The 23,667-nt window shown below is 36.3% G+C and overlaps 1 protein-coding gene across 3 annotated transcripts in view; it reads left to right on the top strand.

Moving 5' to 3' along the window:
- Positions 1–23,667, top strand: part of Rps6ka6 (ribosomal protein S6 kinase A6) — a 98,666-nt gene that overhangs the window by 2,998 nt on the left and 72,001 nt on the right. Inside the window, exons 1-2 of one of the 3 annotated variants that reach the window (XM_034486115.2) lie at positions 16,858–17,093; positions 17,275–17,523. In XM_034486115.2, the coding sequence (XP_034342006.1) occupies positions 17,398–17,523 (126 nt within the window). In that variant the 5' untranslated portion in view covers positions 16,858–17,093; positions 17,275–17,397. Of the gene's footprint in view, positions 1–16,857; positions 17,094–17,274; positions 17,524–23,667 lie in introns of those variants that run through there. The other 2 variants (XM_034486116.2, XM_076919114.1) reach the window with 2 other exon arrangements.

Genomic DNA, 23,667 nt, shown 5'->3' with positions numbered 1-23,667 from the left:
ATAAGAAAGCAGGCATCCAGGAAAGCAAATCTACCCTGATAATGTGACTATGGCACAAGGCACAGATTCACTGAATTTTAATTTTAGAACTGAGGATGTATTTTGACTATAAGAAACAGACCATATGACTATTTGGATTTTGTACATGTGTGATCACGCCAGCCAATGACAAAATGGATAGCCATTGGAATATTACACATTTATAAAATACCCTTCATCATCACCTTCCTTCTCTGCAAAGTAATGGTAGGCATTATCTTTTATAGTCCTCAAAATTACTCTACAGAATACTTATAATTAAATCAGTTTAGAAATTTAAAAAGTGAAAAGCAAGATAACAAAAGTGACCAAAGCCATACAGTATATGGTGAAAACAATTTGCCCACAAGTATCTCAGTACATCACCCTGCTGATGAGAAAATTGATTGGTTAGGTTTATGACACATTGAATTAAGTTGAATAAGTTTCTTTCATGTTTAGCAGACATCCAGAAAGCATTAGAACCCGAGAGATACTAACATATACAGAGAAACTCTCTCTCTCTCTCTCTCTCTCTCTCTCTCTCTCTCTCTCTCTCTCTCTCTCTGTGTGTGTGTGTGTGTGTGTGAGAGAGAGAGAGAGAGAGAGAAAGAGAGAGAGAGAGAGAGAGAGAGAGAGAGAGAGAGAGAGAGAGAGAGAGAGAGAGAGAGAGAGAAATTTAATGCTTATGTTTGAGAGATGCTTAGAGAGTCATCATTAATTAAAGACAGGCTGGGTCAGAAAGTTAGTAGGGAGAATGAAGGATTTACTGAGCTAGAGACTAAGATAAAGTAAATATTGTAATATGTAAACATTTTTTAGTCTTTTGGGTACAGTTTGAAATGGATTATTATGCTACATGTTTTGTTTTATTTTATATTTTGAGATGAGTTCTTACTGTGTACATAGGCTGGCATCAAACTCATGGATTTAAATGATCTTTAGTCTCAGTTTTCTAAGAAGCTTTGATTATTTACTTAGCAGATGCTGGGGACTGAACCTAGGCTCTCATGCATGTTTCTTAGCTGCATACTCAGAACTCATTTTTTATGCCTGGATAACTCATCCAGCTCCTGAAGTTACCACTGAATACTTTGACTATAGATATTCATAGTTATTTTTCCTAATGAAATCTGTAATCCTCATTTTTCTGAACTCTTTCTAAAATCAGTTCATCTCTAAATTCATATTTCATTAGTTTTGTTTGGAAAATTACCTGATCATTCAATCTGGATTAAATAGAATATTACAATTGTGTAACAAATACTGCTAATTTTTTACTTTTTGAGACAGGGTCTCTATGTAGTTCTGTCTATAATGGAACTCTCTATGAAGACTAGACTAGCTTTAAATTCCTAGAGATCTGTCTGCCTCTGCTTCCCAATTGCTGGAATTGAAGGAATGCACTACCATGTCCAGCTTTAATATGTGTTAATTTTAATATTTTAACTATTTAGATAATTATATGTGCTTTGAAGAACACAGCTGTCCTCAGTTGCCTTTGTGTAGGGTTTTTATGTCCATATTGGCACATTCATTGGTATCATCCTTATTCAACTAACAGTTTGTCCTGTTGTCTCGTGGTACCAGTGCCTGGCAAAATTGAATAAGTAACAAGAAGGAGTGCAAAGGGACTAAAGGAGCCTGGATCAAGATGGAGGAGGAGGACAGTGTCTGCACATGCTCATGAAATTCTGGTTGAATGGATAGAAGAATAAATACATATATTGTTAAATGATAATATGCAAAAATTATCAAATGTAGTGATGTTGGATTTTTGTCAAGACAGCTTTTATCTCTCAATATAACTAGAAAACAGACCTTTGACTTATTTACTTAGAATTTTATTTTTTGTATTTTAACATTTATGATTGAATATCCTATTATAAAATTAGATGTTCAAAGTGATCATGAATGTCAACTGGAATAATGATCCATTGAAACAAAAAAATTTAAAAAAAAATTAAATGGCAGAATACTTTCTTGAATTTGTCAGATGATATCCTTTGCAAGGCTTTTCCATGGTCTCTTCATTCCTTCCTCCTCTTTCTTCCTAATATGTCTCCTCCAGTTTCTTTTCACTCAATTTCTCTCGGCCCCATACTCTAGGCTCTGAGCATGCTGGGTTCTAAGTATCCTGCATTGCATGCTTATATTTTCTTAAACACAGAATCTATAAGAACAACACAGGGGGCTTGTAACACAGTAAGTGCTAGGATTTTTCCTTTGCATTTGATCTTAGGCTTGGTCAGCAAAGAGAAATGAACAAGGAGGAAAAGTAAATGGATATAGAATAAGATTTGACAAACATATCTTCTCTTGTTGATGTTTTCTATAGGAAGATCAGATGTTTCTAGATCAAATGTTGTTACGAATAATTTCCCCATATAGACAAATCATGCTGACTTATATTTGTAGTCAAATATTCCTGGCAAGAAGGTATCTAATTATTTTCTTTAACACACTCTTTAAGCGTTTGGAAACAATCCTCTCCTTCCCTCCCCTCCTCAAAAATATCACATAAGGAGAAAAATAGCACTCTAAAGATTCTGGAAGAGCAGGAGAGAGAGAGAGAGAGAGTTACTGTGCTGGGAGTTGTCAGTTGTCATTTTGGACCATGCCAACCTCTTTGCAACATTGTATTTGGGGACTATATTGATAACTTAGGTTCATTGGAGGAATATAACAGAAATGTAGGATGAGTTTTATATTCTTTATGTAAACCAAACTTGCTCATTTTGTTTAGTTCTTGGGCAGACTAAAGCAAGAAATAATCATAAATATTTTATCCAGAAATAATTCTTCTTGCCAATATTGAAAAAGAAACCTTGCCAGAGCCTGTATTGGTGATGATACACAGCTTATTTCTATAATGGGTATAAAGTCAGATTGATTAAATATTTTCTGGCACTTTGATTTTTATCTCAGAAAACAAGACAGGATTATTTTTCATGATGACTGGATATTTCTAAAGCAGATACTTATTCAAGTAAAGAAGATGTACCATATGTAATAGACCTAATTCTATTTTACCTAATATACATGGAAATAAAATGCAGATTATTTTTAGAAGTTCAGGCAGAAAAGCAAAAGTAATCTGCTTTTAAAATTGGGGGCATATTAGCTTCTATGCTAGATGGAAATCATGTAATCTAAACAGAGTCCCATGCCTCTAGTAAATGTTCGAGTGTTGGTTCTAATCAAATTGAGATCAATAGTGCACTGTTCCCTTTCCATACTGCACACTAAATAAATGTATGACAGTAATTCAAGTCTGAGTAAATAGCCATATTAGAGGAAGACAATTAGGACTGATAAGTATCATTATTTGAGATATTGACAGGAATGCAAACACTCACATATCTAGTCATTCCTGTATGGTTTATAAAGTAACAATGGCTTGAATTTGGCTGGAAAAGAATGAGAAATAATCATTATTCTATGAAGAAAACTGTGTGTGAGCAAATGGATGAGTCTGTCTGTTGTTTATAATAGATGGTAGTCAGGGGTGAGCTTATGTGGCCTAATACTCTGGCTGTCCCTACTTATTTGTTGATAGACTTAATATTTTTACTGGATAAATGTGTTGCATTAACTTTTTTGGCTATTGGAGCTTAGTATTGCCACACTAAGTGATTTACTAGAGATAATATGCTGGCCTGCATGCTTTCAGGGACTTGCATCAATGTATACTCAAAGTTTATCTATTTTTATAAATATTGATCATTTTTCTTTTTTCTGTAGCTTAGCTACTACTCACTCATTAATAAGTATACGAGAATATTTAGATTTTGTGGTACTATCATATCCACATGATATAAATCCTTATTGTAGCACATAAGAAGAATAGGAAAATTATGATATGTGATGAGATATTGGATGAAAAATTGGCTTGTTGAAATCAATATCTTATATTTAAAATCCCAATCCCATTCCTTGTACTAAAACCATGATCTTGGCCAACAAAGATATATATGCTTCCTGTCAATTTTATAAACAGAGTTTATCATATGGTAAAATTTTCTAGCACCCTCATTTAATATTAATATGTTGTAAGGAGGATAGCAAAGAATATATTTACTAGTTTTCAAAATCAGAATAGGAACTCAGTCAAAGGCCTGATGAGCCAAAGGCCATAAAATTTGAGTTGCTTGAGTTTCATACATCCAGTAAACTAGAATGTCCACTTTGGAATAAGTTCAACTGCAGAAATTAAAAAAAGACATCCTGAAAAGGAGGTTGAAATGTATACAGGGTGTAGTGCCAGGTGGTAATTATTAGTAAGTGGATCTTAAATTAGAGGAAAAACTGGGAACCAGGAAAGTGGACAAGGTAATAAAGGGTGACAGGAGGCAAAGACGAGGCCTGGTAAGGATACAGAGAGGCAGTAGGAAGAGAATGCAGGGAACAGAAATCGGGAACTTTTGAGGGCCAACAGGTAGTAAGTATGTCAAAAAATATTACAACAAGAAATGAAGATGGAGTGAGAGGCAGAAGCGACAGGGGCTTGGAAAGAAGGAAGAGAAGTTGAGGGAGTTGGGGTACTATGGAGGCATTCAGCTGGTTATTACAATTTGATATATTCCATGTAGAGGGGATGGATGATATCTGTGGATAATTTAACTTCTATTAAATTGAGTCATTTATTTAATTTCCATTTCTTTGCTCCAGTGAAGATAAACAATGTGGCTTCTTAAATTGTTTTGGGGCATATGCAGCCTAAGTAAATTACATATGTATATGCAAGTGTGTGACTATGTTAATAAATGACTACCTCTTCTACTACACATTTGCTTTCCAAAAAAACAGGTGTAATTAAGATTAAGCAATTGGATAATTAGCAATGGCACACAGCCACCTGATTGGGAGGTGTGCTAGTTACTGAACAGACTAGTCTTATGGCTATCATTTCTGTTTGAAAATATTTAAAGTATTACTTCTTTGGGGGAATTACTTCAAAAAGTCCATAACAGACCCAAATGGTCTTAAGAAATTATAAAAATCAGTGCAAAAGAAGCAGCATTATTTTGTACTTTTAGAGAACATATTTTCAGAATTAGTTCTATTTGTATTTACATAAATATCATATAGTGATACTGCATTTTAAACGATTGTTTTCCTATATATACACATTTTAACCACCTTTTTTCATATTAAAACAAATGAAGTCTAAGAGAACTCAAAGAATTATTTCCTTTTCTCTTGTATATTAAAGAAAAGCCAATGAAATATGTTTAAGAGATATAGGTAATTTCTCTACCACTTAATAAAGCAATTGAAGGAATATGTAGCCACATTCTAATAAAATATATAAGTTAAAATATGTAAATTTTAGTATTTTTTAAATTGTATCTTAAAATCTATCAGGTGGAGTGTATATCTCTAGGAAATATCATTTCAGGGCAATCATTCTAGCCTTCAATTTTCAGGTGCTCTGTATAATTGCAGGGAGCATGTTACTTGTGCTGCACAGAAACTCTGGAAGTATAGTGACTCAATATGTTAGTGGGAGGGGAAAATCAGGTGACAGAACAGGCTATTGCTAGACAGGAGTGTAAGTATGCTTATACAATTAGCACATAAACATCTCCACCCATAGCTAAGGTTGCAAGGGCTAATATGGTTGTAAACATCTCTACCCATTAAAATCTTGTAACTCAGAATATCTTTTTTCAAGTTCCCCTGTTTTTCTCCCTACTCTACCATCAATACTCTTAACATTACCTTTCATCATTTTTTGAGACAAAGTCTACTGTATAGTCTTGGTTTCAGAGACAGAGCCTACAATGTGATCTATACTAACCTTGAATTCACAATCCTGTCTCAGCCTCCAAATTACTAGAATAGCAGGTTTGTACTACTACATTGTTTTTTTTATTAAATTATTAGTCATACTTTGTGTATCTGGGTGTTCCTTTTGTTTATGCAATGCACATTCTTATAAGACAGACTTATTGAGAAATACTTTTGATATACTAAATCACATTGAGTAATGTAAATAGAACCAGAGAGTACTTTCATCATTCCACCAAACTTCAGGCCTTTGAGTAAGATTCATTTCTTTTAGCCTCTAGCCACCACTTAGAATGTTTCCTTTTCTGAATTTGCTATGTTCCAAGATCTTGTACATAAATTATACAGAGAAGCTTTTCATGTGACTTTTTTTTCACCTGAAAAAATGAATTTGTAATTTGCCATTTTTTTTTGTTACCATTTAGTTCCATCCTTTTGATTGTTGAATTTGTTCCACACATTGTTTATGTATTTTCAACTTGGGCTGTTTGGGGATTTCCAGTTTGAAGAATTATTGGTAAAACTGCTAAAAAAAACTTTCACATGCAGCCAAAGGTCATAGTTCAAATCTGTAACCCAAGTTAATCTGGAGGCTAAGGCACAAGGATTCTAAATTCAAGGCCAGTCTGGACCACACAGCATATTCAAAGCTATCATGGGCAATTTAGTGAGTCAATTTTTAAAAATTCAATGCGGTATAGATGCATCTTAATGATAAAGTACTGATGTAGCATGCCTGGGACCCTGAGTTCAATTTCTGGTACCAGAGAACAAAGCAAAACAAAACAACTAAAATCCTGTAAACATCCACATAGTGGTTACTGTGGGAACATACATTTTAATTGCTCTTAGTAAATGTGTAGGAGTGGGATGCTAAGTCAGACATCCGTACATTGAACACTTTAGGAAACAGGCAGACACATTTCTGAATTAGCTGTGCAATTAGCTCTTTTAGGAACAATGTAACAATGCTCTGTGTAGGCTCATACTATTCAGAACATTTTATTGCCTGAGTTTGTGGTTTGGTTTTTAGTTACTCTAGTAAGTATGTAGTTGTATCTTACTGTGATTTTAATGACTAATTTCTAATAATGTTTAATATTTCCTCATTTGTTTTCCTCTCATTAGTGTATAATCTTTGGTAGAGGGATTGCCAAGTTGTTTAAACATAAAGGTTACATATAATTTCAATTTACTTTTTCCTCTTAGGTCTGTCTTGTCTTTTTCTTAACAGTGTATAAAACCAAACTTTTAATTCTATGTAATTCTATTTGCCAATTCTTGTTAGTATTTTCCAAGAATCTGTTGTCCCATTCAGAAAGTTTCTATGTTTATAGTTTGAAATATTAACAAGTCTCTGGGTTTATATTAAGGGCTTTTTAATCCAATTTGAATTTATTTTTGTGCAAGGAGATAGATGTATATATCCAGTTTCCAGAACCACTTTTTGAAAAGCTCCTCCCCTCCGTGAATGCTTTTGGGGATCTCTCAAAAAATCAGTTAGCTGTAGCTGCATGGGTTTATTTCTAAATTCCCCATTTTAATATATTGGACTGTGTGCCTGATTTGTGCCCTGGCTGTCCTGGAGCTTGCTCTGTAGACCAGGCTAGCCTTGAACTTAGATACCTGCCTTTGTCTCCATGTGCTCAGATTAAAGTTGTGTGCTAACATACCAGTTTCTGGAAATTTTATATAAACAGAAAATTATTTACACCAAATGGATTAAAATTTATGAGCCAAGAAATACTACTTTGGGAGTTTTATTGAAGAGTAAGGTTTCATCTTTATTTAATTTTCATTGAAACACAATAGACTAGTCAAAAGTGTGTACATCTGAGAAGTAGGACTGAAGTTCTTTTAAAATAGAGGGCATTTTAAAGGACTATTTAAAAACTATTTGTTATAAAAATTGACTTTGAAAACATCTCAAAATTGGAATTTAAGTCAATTTTTTAAAAAGCCATATAGGTAGTAGAGATGTAGCTTAGTTGTAGAATGTGTACATAGTTTCTGAAAGGATGTGAAGTAGATGTGCAACCTCCCCAAACACATTGCCAAATGAACATTGAATTTCTACATATCCATGTACCTCTGCATTCATGGATTCTGTCTACAAATTCAGTACAAAACCTTGACAGGATTGTTATTGTACTGAATAAACTGAACTTTTCCATTTGCACTCACTAAGAAACACAGCATATGTATTTATGTAGCATTTACATTTCATGAGGTATTATAAATATTTTAGACATTGTTGAAAGTACATAGAGCATATATACACATTTTGTGCAAAGCTCATACAATTTAAATAAGAAACTTCAGTATTAACTTATGGAAGGTCCTGCACTGAAACCACCATAGATACCAAGAGACAAATATGTTTGGTTTTATAAAGACTTATATTTTAATTTTCTTCTTTTATTATCTATCTATCTATCTATCTATCTATCTATCTATCTATTTATCTATCTATCTGAAAGTCTTACTATATAGCATAGGCCAACTTCAACCTTGGTATCCTCTTGTTTCAGTTTACTACATGTCAAGATTACAAGTGTGCATTGTTATGCTCAACTGTACTCCAACCCCCATGCTTTTAAGACAAGGTCTCACTATAGCCCTGGCTTGTCTTGAACGTGCAATTGTTCTTCTTTTTTTTGGCTTTCCAAGTGATGGAGTAATATGTATATGTCACTCTGCTAGATTCAATACCTGTTTTGAAAGGTCTTGTTTTGTCTAAATACTCTCATAGGACTCTTTGGGATTATAGATATCTCTGTGTTGCTCGAGTTATGCTAACATATATTTATCATTTATTTGATATTCTAGATCAGAGGTTCCAACCTGTGAGTTGTGACTATCAGAAAACACATTTCCAATGGTATTGTAACTGAGACACCTCTCAGTAGCAAAATTACAGTCACAAAGTAGCAGCGAAAACAATGTTATGGTTGGATTTAGCACAACCTGAGGAACTGTATTAAAGGGTTACAGCATCAGGAAAGTTGAAAACCTCTGTTAAATACTTGAGAATGAAAATAGCTTTTAGTTTTGATTTCCTATGTACTTGGCATGACATACATGCATGGCCTTCATTAATATCAAACATTTTAATAAGGAAAATAAAATGGGTGCTGGTGGTATGATACTTAGATGAGTCTTGGACTCAAATCTGAGAGGCTTTCAAGGATCTATCCAGGGTGCTAAACTGCATCTCCCTGAAACCCTAATACTGGGCAAAATTTCAACCTGCTGTCTTCTGACACATTGGCCACAAATAACCATGTATCACCTGCCCAACCTGTTTCTAGTATGAATACATACATACATACAAGTGTGTGTGCGTGCGTGTGTGCACGCATGCTTGCATTTGTGTTTGTCTTCAATTTTGCCTAAATTCTCAGTTGAACTGATAACTATAAAGACACTTTTTAAAGTTATGTTCAGCCACATATAGTAATATAGAGTACCAATACTTTATACAATGAAATCTTAAAATGCATAAGTAGTGTTTGCTTTTATAAAAGATTTTGTTTGAAATTTCTTTTGTAGTTTAAATTTCTAGCAATTTTATAAATTCCTATTAGTTTTTGCTGTGATTTGGCTGAATTATCTATGCTTTTGGAACCAAAGCATTTTATAGGGTATCTTTTTTACTTTGACTAATTGTGACATAGAACAAAGTTCCTGGAGTCCATTCTCTTTGCTTCATCACAATCACAGTATCTTTTGGTAGAATTGTAAAATCTCAAACCTCAACCTGGATTTTATGTACCAGGAACACTGGGGAATACTCAACAATCTGTGTTTTGATAAGCTTTGCAAATGATCCTGACACATATTTACCAATCACTTACAGTAACATCTTAATACCTCTTAAATTATATGGTTCAGTTTAAGTTTTATTTATAAACTTAGTGAGTAGTGGTTAGAATTCTTTTCAATTAAAATTCAGATGTGTGTGTACATGCATGCATGCATGTGTGCAAGGTGTGTCAGAAAGAAAGAGAGAGAGAAATAGAGCGATACAGAGACAGAGATAGGGGAAGGGAGAAGAAAAGAAAGGAGAGGAAATGACAGGGCAGAACAGAGGTGAGGGGACAGGAGAGAAGAGAAGAAGAAAGGTGGCAGAGGAGAGAAGAGAGGAGAGGTAAGGAGAAGATATGAAGGAGAAGAAAAGAGAGGAGACAGGGGAGAGGAGGGGAGGGGAGGGGAGGAGATGAAAGGAGAGGAGAATAGGGGATGGGAGGGGGAGGAGAGGTGAGGAGAATAGTGGAAGGAGAAGAGAAGAGGGAAGAGGAGGGAAAAGAGAGGAGGGAAGGGGAAAGGAGGGGAGGGGAGAGGAGGGGAGAGGAGAGGGGAGGAGAGGAGGAAATAGGAGGGGAGAGGAGAGGAGGGGAGGGGAGGGGAGAGGTGAGGAGAGGAGGGAAGGGGAGAGGAGAGGAGGGGAAGGGAGAGGAGAGGAGATGAGGAAGAGAAGAGGTGAGGAGAGGAGATTCGGGGAAGGGAGGAGAAAGGTGAGGTGGGAAGGGAAGAAGAGGGAAGGAAAACGGAGGGGAGAAGAGGGGAGGAGAGGAGAAACAGATTGTATAGTCTAGTTTGGCTTATATCTCACAGTCCTGCCTTTGCTGAGTGAGAGACTTTAGGTAAGTGATTCAACATTGAGCCTCAGTGATTAGATTTCTTGTTTTTAAGATAGGGTCTTATTTTGTAGTCCTGACTGGCTTGAAACTCTCTGTGTAGAACAGGTTGGCCTCAAATCTACAGAGATCTGGCTTCCTCTGCCACCCAAGTATTAGGATTAAGGGAATGCACAATCAGGCTAGTGGTGAGAATTCTAAGCATATATTTTAATTTAGGTGATAATTTTTTGTAAATTATATGTAAAAGACAATCAGAAATGAGGTAAGTTGATAGAAGTACACGTTTATAAGTTTCATTATGTTATTATAGATTTAAGAGGTATGTTTGAAGTTCGTACAAGGTTACATAGGTACTCCCATAGTCTTAATTAAGGAGTTGTTCATGCTTAGGATTTTCCTCAATAAAGGTCAGGATTTAGAAGGGACTTAAATTGAAACTGTGAGTGTGGACTAAATGACCAGTCGAGTTTCCTCACTCAACCCCAGTGAACAATGCTGTAAAGGATATTGCCTCCAGATTAGCTTTATATCTGATGTTATTGCTTTGACTTATAAAAATGTATCTTTTTTGAAATATGGCTCACTATCATCTTTATTTTACATCATCCTAGAAATTCATTTCCTGTTCAGTAGATCAGTCATTTTAAAATTTTGACCAACCTATTGCCAGTAGTCTTGGAAAAACCTTTAATATTTCCACCCAGAAAATAACAAATATAAACATGTATTTTGTTCTGTCTTAAAGAGATTTAGAAACAAAGAGAAAACAAGATTTGGTTTTTATATTTTGCATATATATATATGCAAATATATTATATATAATATATATATATAATAAAAGAATTATTTCGTAACAGATACCACAATTAGAATGAAGAAAGACTGAATTTTTAGATAAATCACATTAGTATTTTTCTTAAAAATCTCAGTAGAATAGAAATGAGGGTTATCATTCTACTCCTCCACTCTGTCTCCAATAATGTAAAAAATTCCAATCCAACATAATATATACCTTAGTAACTGTCTAAAGATAAAATTTATTAAATTATCTTTGAAGTTACTTATTGTTTAATATCATCCATTTTATAATACAGACAATATAGTAAGCTTGCACTTTACTAGTGAGTTCTTTTCTTTGTGCAATTTCATTTGTAGTCGCCCAATATTAGCATATTTAGAGTAAAAGTTTTCTGAAAATGCTAAACTTTGCTTTAAAAATAACTTATTCACATTTAATCACTTAAAATTTCTATTTTTCTAAATACAAACTTCTTGTTTATATCAGGAAATTTCAAAACTAAAATATTTGAATATTTTAGTAGCATCTGTATATATTTGAATATTTTATTTAAATATATACTTCAATATTTGTATATTGAATATTTTAGTAGCTTCTTAATGATATATATATATATATATGCAATCTTTTCTAATTAGTTAGATGATAATATTTGTAGAGGCAGTCAGAGAATACTGCAAGATGATGTGGCTCTTTCTGTAATCATTTACCAAATATTACCTTGTATATGTCAAAGTTTAGAAATCACAACCACAGTGAACTGTGGGTGGTCTGTGATCTGGTGACCAAAGACTGTCGCTTCATATTTCACACCCCATCCCAGAAGTGGGGCCAAGAAGTGGGGTCAACTTTTTTTTCACTTAAATTACCAACTTTCACCTCTGACCAGGTCATCCAATGTGAGTCATTTGTCACAGAATAGAAGAGTCAGTATGGAGGTTTAAGTGCACCCTTTCTCTAATTCTAGAAATACTCAGAAAATACATTACAATGGTGGTAGAGACTGTAATGTCAACTTTTTAGAAGAACAATTTATTTAGAACAAGATATAGTGGGTTATAATCCCCAAATCACTAAAATATTTTCAATTGTTTAAAAAATTCAAATGCTATTCTATGTAATTTAAAACCTGAGAACACTTTCGGTCTGGGCCAGAGTACTGAGCAGATCCTGGGCAGCAACTCTGCACCCAATCTCATAGAACCCAGAGGAAGCAGGCCTCCAAGGAGCTCTAACCTGGGAAGTACCTTAGGTAAGGAGACAGCAACACCTGCCCCAGACTGGGTGTATCTGGGACCCACTAGGACCCAGGAATTCACTCCTGGCTGGAGTACTGGTTCCTTCCTGTCTGGGCCCAAGCACTGAGCAGATTTTGGGCTTCAGCTCTAACTTCAGCAGCAACACCAAACCCACACAGTTCTTACACAACCAAGATAATAGGAAAGACAGGCTCCAGTCAGAGACAGGGCAGGTAGCATGAAGGAGATCCAGATGGCAAAAGGCAAGTGCAAGAACATAAGCATCAGCAACCCAGGGTACTTGGCATCATTAGAACCTAGCACTCTCACACAAGAAAGTTCTGAATTGCCCATATCACTAGGAAAGCAAGATTCAGATTTAAAATCACTTCTAATGATGATGATGATGATAGAGGACTTTAAGAAGGACAAAATAACAGTCTCAAAGAATTTGAGGAGAACACAGGTAAACAGGTAGAATCCCTTAAAGAGGAAACACAAAAATCCCTTAAAGAATTACAAGAGAACACAACCAAACAGGTGAAGGAACTGAACAAAACTATCCAGGACTTAAAAATGAAAGTAGAAACAATAAAGAAATCACAAAGGGAGACTACCCTGGAGAGAGAAAACCTAGGAAAGAAATCAGGAGTCATAGACACAAACATCACCAACAGAATACAAGAGACAGAAGAGAGAATCTCAGGTGCAGAAGATACCATAGAAAATATTGACACAACTGTCAAAGAAAACGCAAAATGCAAAAAGTTCTTAACACAAAACATCCAGGAAATCCAGGACACAATGAGGAGATCAAACCTAAGGATAATAGGTATAGAAGAGAGTGAAGATTCCCAAATTAAAGGGCCAATAAATATCTTCAACAAAATTATAGAAGAAAACTTCCCTAACCTAAAGAACAAGATGCTCATAAACATACAAGAAGCCTATAGAACGCCAAATAGACTAGACCAGAAAAGAAATACCTCTGGTCACATAATAATCAAAACACCAATTGCACAAAACAAAGAAAGAATATTAAATGCAGTAAGGGAAAAAGGCCAAGTAACATATAAAGGCAGACCTATCAGAATTATACCAGACTTCTTACCTGATACTATAAAAGCTAGAAGATGCTGGAAAGATGTCATACAGACCCTAAGAGAACACAAATGCCAGCCCAGGCTAGTATACCCAGCAAAACTCTCAATTACCATAGATGGAGAAACCAAGATATTCCATGACAAAACCCATATTTACACAATATCTTTCCACAAACCCAGCACTACAAAGGATAATAGCAGGAAAGCTCCAATACAAGGAGGGAAATTACACCCTAGAAAGAGAAAGAAAGTAATCCTGTTCCAACAAATTCAAAAGAAGATAGCCACACAAACAATGCCATTGCTAATAACAAAAATAACAGGAAGCAACATTCTCTTCTCCTTAATATCTTTTAACATCAATGGAATAAAAAGACATGGGCTAACAGACTGGATATGTAAACAGGACCCAGCATTTTGCTGCATACAGGAAACCCATCTCAGTGACAAAGACAGACACTACCTTAGAGTAAAAGGCTGGAAAACAATTTTTCAAGCAAATGGTCCTAAGAAACAAGCTGGAGTAGCCATTCTAAGATCTACAGCCTGAGAACACAAAGGGAGGGACTCATGGCTCCACCTGTATAGGCACTTGAGGGTGTCCTTGTCAGGCATCAGTGGAAGTGGAGGGCCTTGGTGCCTGAAAGTTTGGATTCCCTAGTGTTGGAGAATGAGAGCAGGGAGGTGGAAATGGGAGGATGGTGGGAGTACACCCTCATATTAATTGGAGGAGGGGAGATAGGGTAAGGGATTTTGTAGGGGGAATGGGAGAGGAGATAATATTGAAAGGTAAATAAATAAAATATCCAATTAAAAAAACCCAAGAACAAACATATGGATGAATAGACAATTTCAGAAAAAAAATTTTTTTCTGAAGACTGAAGAGAAATTAAAAGCCTCCCTTCCATACACTTTGCAGAAGACTGAGCAGCTCAAATCCAATGCCATTCTATTTTCACCAACACTTCAAGGTCATTTGGGCTAGTAGAATTGAGGAAAGAAGAAAATAAAATTAAAAAGAGAAAATACCAAACCACATAAGGATGTCTGAGAAGGGAAAGAGGCAATAACATGTGTATGGATTTTACTAGAATATGTCACCATGAATGGTGAAGTTTAAGATGAAGGCAGATAGCAAAACATTTACATTCAGAGCTAAGAGATTTGGACGTTTTTATGGAGATGAGGGAGAATCTTTCAGGAACTTTGATCACTGGATTGACATACAAGAGATAACTTAAACTTATATCCCAAAAGATCAGTTAAGGAGGTACATGGTCAATTAAATCAAATATTATGTGTTAATCTGAAGTAATTCCAAGGGCTGAGAGCAAAATGAACAATATTGAAAATAGGCTAAATAATTATCACCCCCAGTCTAGTAAAAGTAAAGGATTGAGAAATATATATACATTTGTGTATATATATATATATGTATATATATGTGTTATATATATATATATACATATATGTATATATATATACATATATATTTGACTATGTGCTAAAGAGAATGTTAAATGATGAAACACAGAGCGAAGTTAAAATTTATTTATTTATTTGGTGGTGAAAATTGAACGTAGAAAAGTGACGTATGAGCAGCAAACTTGTTGAGTAGTGGAGGCCATTAATTATCTTGTGGAAAACTCAAAGGTACAGATTTGTTGGATTGAAATTAAATTATTTTGAGTAATCTGAATTTGAATGAACTATTAGATATTTATGCACATACAGATCTGGATAGAAGGAAAGAACTAACTAGAAAACTAGGAAAGACAAAAGTCAGTGGTTGAGTATGGGAGTATCAGTGGTTGGAGATTATAAAGACAAAGAACAATATAGCAAACCAGCCAAGATGCAATCAATGGTGTAGGAGGAATATGTACAAGGTTTTATTTTGAATGCCAAATGAAAAATATTTAAATTAATAGAGAGGTATAAAATGCATCAAATGATAGTAAATAGAAGTTAGAAACTTTGTTTTTGCTGATGGTAACAATCCAATAGGAGAAAAAATAGGTGATTCGGAAAAGAGGAAAAAGTTCTGAACTGAGATGGTAAGCAATAGAAACATGAGACTTGACTCAGAGCTCAATGGAATGGAATTAACACTCAGCTTTGCCAAACATAAATCTATTTACTTATCACACACATACACACACACACACACACACACACAGAGAGAGAGAGAGAGAGAGAGAGAGAGAGAGAGAGAGAGAGAGAGAGAGACTTTCAAGATTCAAAGCCTCATGTTTTCATTCAAAGGTATCACTGTTGTGGAACCACATTCCTTAAGGTTATTATTCTTTGGATTTTAAGCAGAGTCAGAAGGCATTATTGGTAATTCTTATTTGAATTCACTGCCAACCTCTGTGGCCTCTTTGGTTTCTTAGCACTCCACACCAGATGGTGACATAAATTGAAGGCACAGTTCAGTGTTCTTTAGTAGCACAGCACAAGAGCTCTAGATGTAGAAGGGAAGAGGAAGTGGAGTGTTATATGCAGTATGTTAGAAACCTCTCCAAGGTACTGAGCTAATTTTGCCACTGTAGTGATTTCTTTCAAGCCTCTAAGTGTCAAAAGGTGGAATAACTTTATTTTTTTACTTTAAGTACTAAAATGTTTTGCTGAGGGTTTTGATCATCCTCCCAGTGTGTAAGATGGAACTTAATTTATCTGTTACATTATGAGAGCCAAAGAACAGCAAAGGAGTAAAGCACAAAGTGAAGAATAGCATTATTGTCACTGCAGATTTTTTTTTCGGGGAAGGCATTTAGCATTAGACACCCTGACTTTGCTGCTATGGCTAGAGTCTGCTTAGTGGTGTGTGTTGGGTGCACTTGTTTGGGGACATGCATGAGATCAAACCATTGTGAGTTCATCAGTACTGTGAGGGCAACCCTCAAGAGTGTGTTAATTGAGACAAATCTGGTAGGGGTGGGAAGGTGGAGAGTATAGTTCTACTGAGTCCTTTTAAATAGATTATCTGCTGCCTCTGGCTTCTAGGTAGCTAACTTGAGTCTTAAAATCCCCGCCCTGATAGTATTTGTTACTAGGTATTGAAATGGGCGTGGCGCAGAATGTAAGACAGGCGTGTTTTCTTGGGCCCAAGAAGCTGGCCCTTGGGCAGAGTCAGGACTCCTGAAGCACTCTTCAGAGTCCCTGAGTTCCCGCATCCTATTTGGGAATCCTCCCGCCAGCCAGGCAGTTCGGTAGTCTTGGGAGGGCCTGCTGAGCATGTGTAGGGAGCATCGCGCATGCTCGCTGGAGTGGGCAGGTTTAGCAGGCGCTAGCTGTGGGCTTTACTACTGTTCGCCCGCCTCCCCCGCGCAGCACGCCCCCTCCCCGTCTTCCCGCCCCCAGCACGCGCTCCCCGCAAACCACCCCGCCCTCCACCCCCGGCTCCCACCCCCCCCTCCACTTGGGGCTGGGGAACCTCCATTGACGTGCGGGTGACGACGCCGCGCCGCTGCCGCGGGGGGTTCCAGGCGCCGCACAGGTAACGCGGCGGCAGCCGCCATATTGGCGGCGCAGAGAGCGGGGAGGGGGCCGGGGAGGGGGGGGAGCGGCGCGGGCGGCAGGGGGGCGGCCCCGCGGAGCCTGGCGGGGCGGGCAGCGAGAGCCGTGCGGCTGCTCTAGGGGAGGCAGCACTGAGTTTGTCTTCTCTTTCTGCACCCCAGCAGCGGGCGGGGACCCCTGTGGTCTCTCTTTTGAGGTACCCGCCGCTGGCGAGGTCAGCAGTCACCCAACGGGAGTCCTGGTCCTACGAAGAAGACCACGAGCCGGCTCATCCGACGGGATGCATGCTGGCGCTGGGGGCAAGCAGCTTCTTTTTGAGTGCTCCTGAAGCGGCGATGCTCCCATTCGTGCCTGCGGAGGATTCCTGGGACGAAGAAATGGAGGTGTTCGGCAGCACGAGCAGTAGCGAGGTTAGTGTAGTGGGCGGGACCGGCTTGCAAGTCTGCAGCCCGGTGTCCGGGTGGGCGGGAGAGCGGGGTGCCTGCTAGCCCCCACCCCACCCCCTTCCTGGGGGCCCAGACCTAGCTCTGGCAGAATGAGGGCGGGAAAGGGGTCAGGACAAGGAGCTCCAGCCTGCAGAGCTGCCTCTTGGCCTCTGGAGCTCCGGGAGGTGCAGCCACGCCGGAGTTTGTTCTGACTAAGTTTCTTCACTTCCAACCCGAAGCGGGACTAGGGGACACGCGGGGTGCCGTGCCTGACTCTGTGCGTTCCTCTTGCACCACGCTGCCTCTGCTCTCTGAGAATTGGAGCTGAGGACCAAAGCTTGCTGTTGAACTCCGGTGCTTTATGAACTCAGGGAAACAAAAACACACCAAGGTGACTAACTCTGGGGACTTTCACCCCAGGAGACGAGTATTCCTTGGTAACAGCATTCTCATTTCTTTGCAGCCTGCTATCTTTCTTCTTTTAATTTCCTACCTGAAGTAGAGAACTGACAGCCTTTAATCCATGTGCAGGTGAATGGCTGCTGGCTGTTCTCAGTTCCCCTTACTCTCCTTCAGTTTTACTTCAACCCTTCGCCTTTTCCCAGCCTTCATACCTGACCAGATGGTGGGTACCAGAGGCCGAGTGCTGCTCAGAGCATATGAGACCAGTTTTAGTAAAGCTTAGCCAAGTTGAACCAAAATACTTCTGTTCTCCCTTTTCCCGCCGTTCATTCTTCTGAAATTGTACTGGCTGTGCTTTGCAGTTGGGCTGCGAGAACTTAGATGTGCACAGGTATTTTATTGTTTGGCTACAAAAAAGGGGCAATATTTGAACACAAAAACCTACCTATTGTGATATAAAGTTAGATCCTTTCGTAGCCACTTAATCATAAGCATAGTATTCCAGTAGAGGCCACCATACACCTCCTAAAATAGTTGAATGCCAGTGTGATTCACAACAGAATGTTTTGAAGACTCAGAATCCTCAAAATCTCAAGGGTGAGCCTTTGTCTTTAAATATTGTTCCATCTTAAAAAATATATACCTTGGATTATTGTATGATTACTTGTCATTTTCCCTTTATGTTATTTTAAGTTAAACTAGGGTTAGATTACCTGCTAGAATAACTCGAAACAAGAGATTTTGTGGAAATAAATTGAGAAATATTGTGGAATCCTTTATACAGATAAGAAATATTTCTATATTAAACTGAGTGATTACAAAATGTTTTAATATTTTACATCTCTTAAGAATTAGTTAAAAATGAGATGAATGAAAATGTTAATTTCTTATTAAAATGTGGACATTCTAACTGCATGTATAAAATGTCTATCCATACTATCCGGGGGTGCGATTTTTGTTTTATTAATGAATCACAAGATATATATATATATATATATATATAACCTTGCAAATATTTTGGTTTTAGTTAATTTTGAATGCAGTATCTTCTAAATTGTAATTAGTACACATGATTTTTTTAAAATTTTGCAGTATGCTTTAGATACTGTAGAGATTTAATAGTAGGTCTCTTTCCCTCTGCAATTTGGAGAAATGCTCCAGTGGAAACCATTAAAACCTATGAAGTAAAACAAAAGGTGAAGGTAATGTGATGAAGATAGTATTTCTGCGTTCTTTGTTTAAAAGCATTATGATTGGTTAGATTTAACCCTGCAAGTTACTTTATTAAAAATATTCTGCTTGAAATTTTAGCACTACATGTTGGCAGACTAATTTTGTTTTGTTTCTTATAATGATATTCTGTTCACAAAAAGCAGTTTTCCTTTATAGAATTTATATTTATTTTCATCACACCCTTTGATAGTGACTTTAGAAATTCTGGCTTTTAAGTTTTAACTTTATAACTCAATTGTGGTAGTTTTTAGAACAAAGGTGTTTTCATTATATTACATATCTGAGCATATTATATATTATTATGTATAATGGAATATAAAAATTTCTGGAATGCGTGAAGAAAATGTAGGTGTATATTTGTTAATTTTGATGTCAAAACAAATAATTTCTGTGTGTTGACTACAGGTAAAACTAAACATGAATTATTAAATTATAGTCACTCATGTAGTTTAGAGTGTTTTTCTGTATATTTTGCCTTTCTTGCTTATATGTACAGTAAAGAACTTTAGAATTACTCTTTAAGCAGTGTGTAAATTGGTTGTTTGAGAATCTTAACATATTTTCAAGAAAACCGTAGGCAGCAACCATTTTAGATCAATGGACAATGGCAAGCCATAGAGATGATGAGCCTAATTACTGTTTGAAAAATTTTTGTATGGGAAATGTGTCAAGGTTTCAATCAAAAACTAGTTTGGTTCTGGGGAATAGTAGAAAATGGGCCTGCAGAAGGGAAACATGGGCTCCATTGGTTCTTGGGGAAAAATTCCTGGAAACAGGGCTATAAGGTAAACAAGAAGTTCTGGTTGTGAGAGTCTTTCAGGGACTGTCTCAATTAGGTCTGCTGGGAATAACAACTTCAAAGGGCATCACCCCTCTGGCAGCTGCAATTTAAGCTCTTGCCTGGATTCTGTCAAGATCAGGAAAGAGGTGTTACTTGAGATGGTATTGGTTGTTCCTGGGCAAGGGTCATAAAGAACAGCCTGTTTGGGTACTATGAATTCTTCATGAATTAGTTCCATGAACATTATAGTTTGCAAGAATAACTTTTCTTTATTGTGTGTGAAGGAAAATATTTAGTTCTTTTTTGGAAGAATTGATTATAGTATCTTGAATTTGTATGTCATATAATGAATATTTTACTAGAATTTTGGTACTTCTATATTATTATTATTGATATGTTTGTTTAAGGAATTTAGTTTGGGGAGTAATTTAATTCATTGATGAAAGGAGTTTGAGGTTAAAGCTGTAGCCATTAAAATTTTCACCAGGATAAATTGAGAAAACTTGTCAAGTTTTAATTAATTTTTATGACACTCTGTAGTAATAAAAGAAAGAATATGAGCATTGAAAGCAGATGAATCTGTATTCCAGCACCCCAATAAATATGTGATAGTACATGTTATCTTAGTTCTTTAGATTCGAACTGCTTCATCTGCAAGTGAGAAAAATAATATTTTCAAAGTTGTTATGTAAAAGAAATTCAGCACTGGGCTTAATATACTTAGCAAGTTGACCTTTGTATAGAATGTGTCTAATAAATAACAGCTACCTTTATTTTTTCATTAAAAATTGAATTCTTGTTATATGTGTGTGTGTGTAAAGCCTTGGAGTTTAGATAGGGATAGCCATAGCCCCAGGCTTTCTACAATGATTTTTTTTAAAGACCTCCTTAAATTTGGTCATTTCTTCCAAAGTTATTGAAGTTCTCATTTTGCATCTTTTTAATCACAGGATGATACAGAAATAAATGGGAGGTCATATTCAGGGATACTTAGAGGGATTTTAAAAAAACCACAAATTTTATTCTGGCAAGTAGTTAATTAGGCATTTCATTTATATTCTGTTGTTGTGTTTGGAATTCTTACAGTGTATATGGAGTACAATAATGTGAAATGTCCAAAAATGCATTTCTGAATCCTATCTTCTGAATCATAATCTTCCCTCAGTGATTTAAGTTAAATGAACAAGACAGGAATTTGAGAAATTGTTGCTGTAAATGGCACAGGACCATTAAAGAAGGGGTGTGGTAAGGGCACTCATTGTTTACGGATATAGATCTGATAAGGCCTTATGAAGGAGGTTGCATTTGATCAGGGTATTCTAGAGCAATAATATTTTCATTGTGGTGAAAGAAACAATTCAAATGGATAGAGACAGTGTAAGCAAAACTGTACTCACTTTGGAAAGGAGAGATGTGTATCACTGAGATGTAAGTTTATGTTGGACTATTGTGTGAAATTGTATGAGTCCAGATTGCATTGGTTCTTTTAAAGCAAGTTTATGGGTATAATTTTATTTTGTAAATATGAACTCTCTTAGAACGTTAAGTGGCATCACATTTGTGCTTTGAAAAATGACTAGTGATAGTTGGAGGGGGATTGATTGGAATAGGGAAAGTACTAAAGGTGGTGAGCGTCAGTGAGGAGACTGTTATAGTCATAGATTTTGTGGAGGAGGACTGAAAAGGGGAGTTGATCAAAGACATCTTACAAAGAATAGGTAGAACATAGTAACTGATTAGGTGTTGGAAAAAAAGAAGGTAGACTGAAGAGCTGGCATTAGGGGTCTGATAGGAGGAATAAATTCAGTTTAACAGGTAGTTAATGTGTGCTAGCTAATCTAAATCTATGCTAGGCAGTAGACTATTACAGAGAAATATATCTTTGAAGTAGTAGATGATAGAAAAGCAAGGTAAACTTCCTTCCTCTCTTGTATTGTCTTGAACAATACCAGACTATTCTTAGTTGGCCATTTTTGTTATGGTTTAAAGTATTTAGTACTGATGCACTTATTAGCTAAAATTATTCTTGCTTTAAAAATTATCCTGATATACATTATTATTATTTCATGAAGATTCATTTAATGTGGTAAATAGTCATGCATGCAGAATGCTTTCCTAGAATCAGGGAAATAGAGTCAAGAATATCCGAATTTCTCACTTGATTTTGCCATGTTTATGTTGATTCTACCCCTCTATCATGTAGCTTCTTTCCTGATTCTTCCAAATTGACTTTTAAGCTAGTCTGGTCTGGAAATATTCAGGTCAGTTCATTCTAGGGCAGGGCCTCTACATTTCCCTACCTTGACTACTTCATCAAGAGAAGTAATTATGACCTTGATGTTCCATAATAGGGCCTGAATGATGCAGCTGCTTTCTTGGAGCACATTATTTAAAACTACCCTACACCTAGTTTTTCTCATTTCTAACCTTGAGAAGTATGTCAAGGTATTTTTTTCCTGTGATTATTTTCTTGGTTGGTTTTATCACTCACTGTATTTAGTGGCAATTCTAAGTAAGACTGAGTAAGCACATGAAATTTAGAACTTTGTCAGAATTTGACCTATGTGTACTTACATCATTTCTAAGGATTATTTACTGTCCTTGTTGATAATTATTTTATGTGTGCATTCTTAAATTTGTTTTTAGATGGCTAAAGAGTTGCATAGATAAGAGACCTGAGAGGTAAACTACATTATTAGCTTTTGCTGATCATAGAGATTTGTTCTGAATTTTTATGCAGGTGTCTTGTGTAACTGATTTTTCTGCCATGTTTTAACCTGCACATTTGAAGTCAGTCTCCCACTTCCACCTCTATGTGTGTGAGACAGAAAGCTAGTTTGCTGCTTACTGTTTATTTCATAGAGTATTTGAGATGGTTTACAGGAAATATAATTAATAAACTCTTACTAGCTCCTGAAATGGAAAGGAGAAAATATAGAAAATGCAGAGGGAGGGTGGAAGTAGAAGGTGCTACACAACACAGCTTAATAAACTTTAGGCTGTTCTCTATTTTAATAAAAGCGAATTATAAACTTGGCCTTCAGTTTCTTTGTTCTCAATTTTGGTTGTTTATTAGATAAACATGGGCTTTTGTTTTCAAGTTGCCCATGCCAGTGTTGTACTCTTAGGCATGATGATATTTTAACTTCATTGGAAAGGACCTGAGCATCATTTTCTAGATAATTATGATATCGAGACCTTGTAAAGAAAATAAGTCTAGGCCAAAGTAAAAAGAAAAATAGTCCTCTAGTTCTTATTAGCCAATAAAAGAAAAGGTTAATTCCTAGGATAGAAATTAGAAAAGTAAATTTTCTGGAAATTGGGATTTGGTTCTGAGGTTTTTTTTTCTGTTGTTTTAAAGATGTGATTGGGATTGAAGCAGGTGTTTGAGCTGGTTTATATAATAGTGCTGTTTAGTTTTAAGTGATTTGCTTTTTATTACACTAAAAAATTTTTTTAGTATTCTTGCTTATTTAGATATAGTGTAGCCATATAATTAGAATGTCGTTATTAGTCATTTTTCTGCCACTTAATAAAATACGTGAAAAAATAACTTGAATAAAGGGAGGATAGTTTGCTTCACAGTTTCCATGAGTTCAGTTCATAATCATTTGGTCTCATTGTTGTGGGCCTTTGTCTAGGTAAAACATCACAGTGAGGGGCCATGGATAGATCAAGGGTACTTTCTTGTTGTTGCCAGGAAGGAAAGGAAG

Source organism: Arvicanthis niloticus, chromosome X (assembly GCF_011762505.2).
Source record: "Arvicanthis niloticus isolate mArvNil1 chromosome X, mArvNil1.pat.X, whole genome shotgun sequence".
Lineage (NCBI taxonomy): Eukaryota > Metazoa > Chordata > Mammalia > Rodentia > Muridae > Arvicanthis > Arvicanthis niloticus.
Note: the sequence above shows the minus strand (reverse complement) of the source record. Positions and strands in the feature narration are given on the sequence as shown.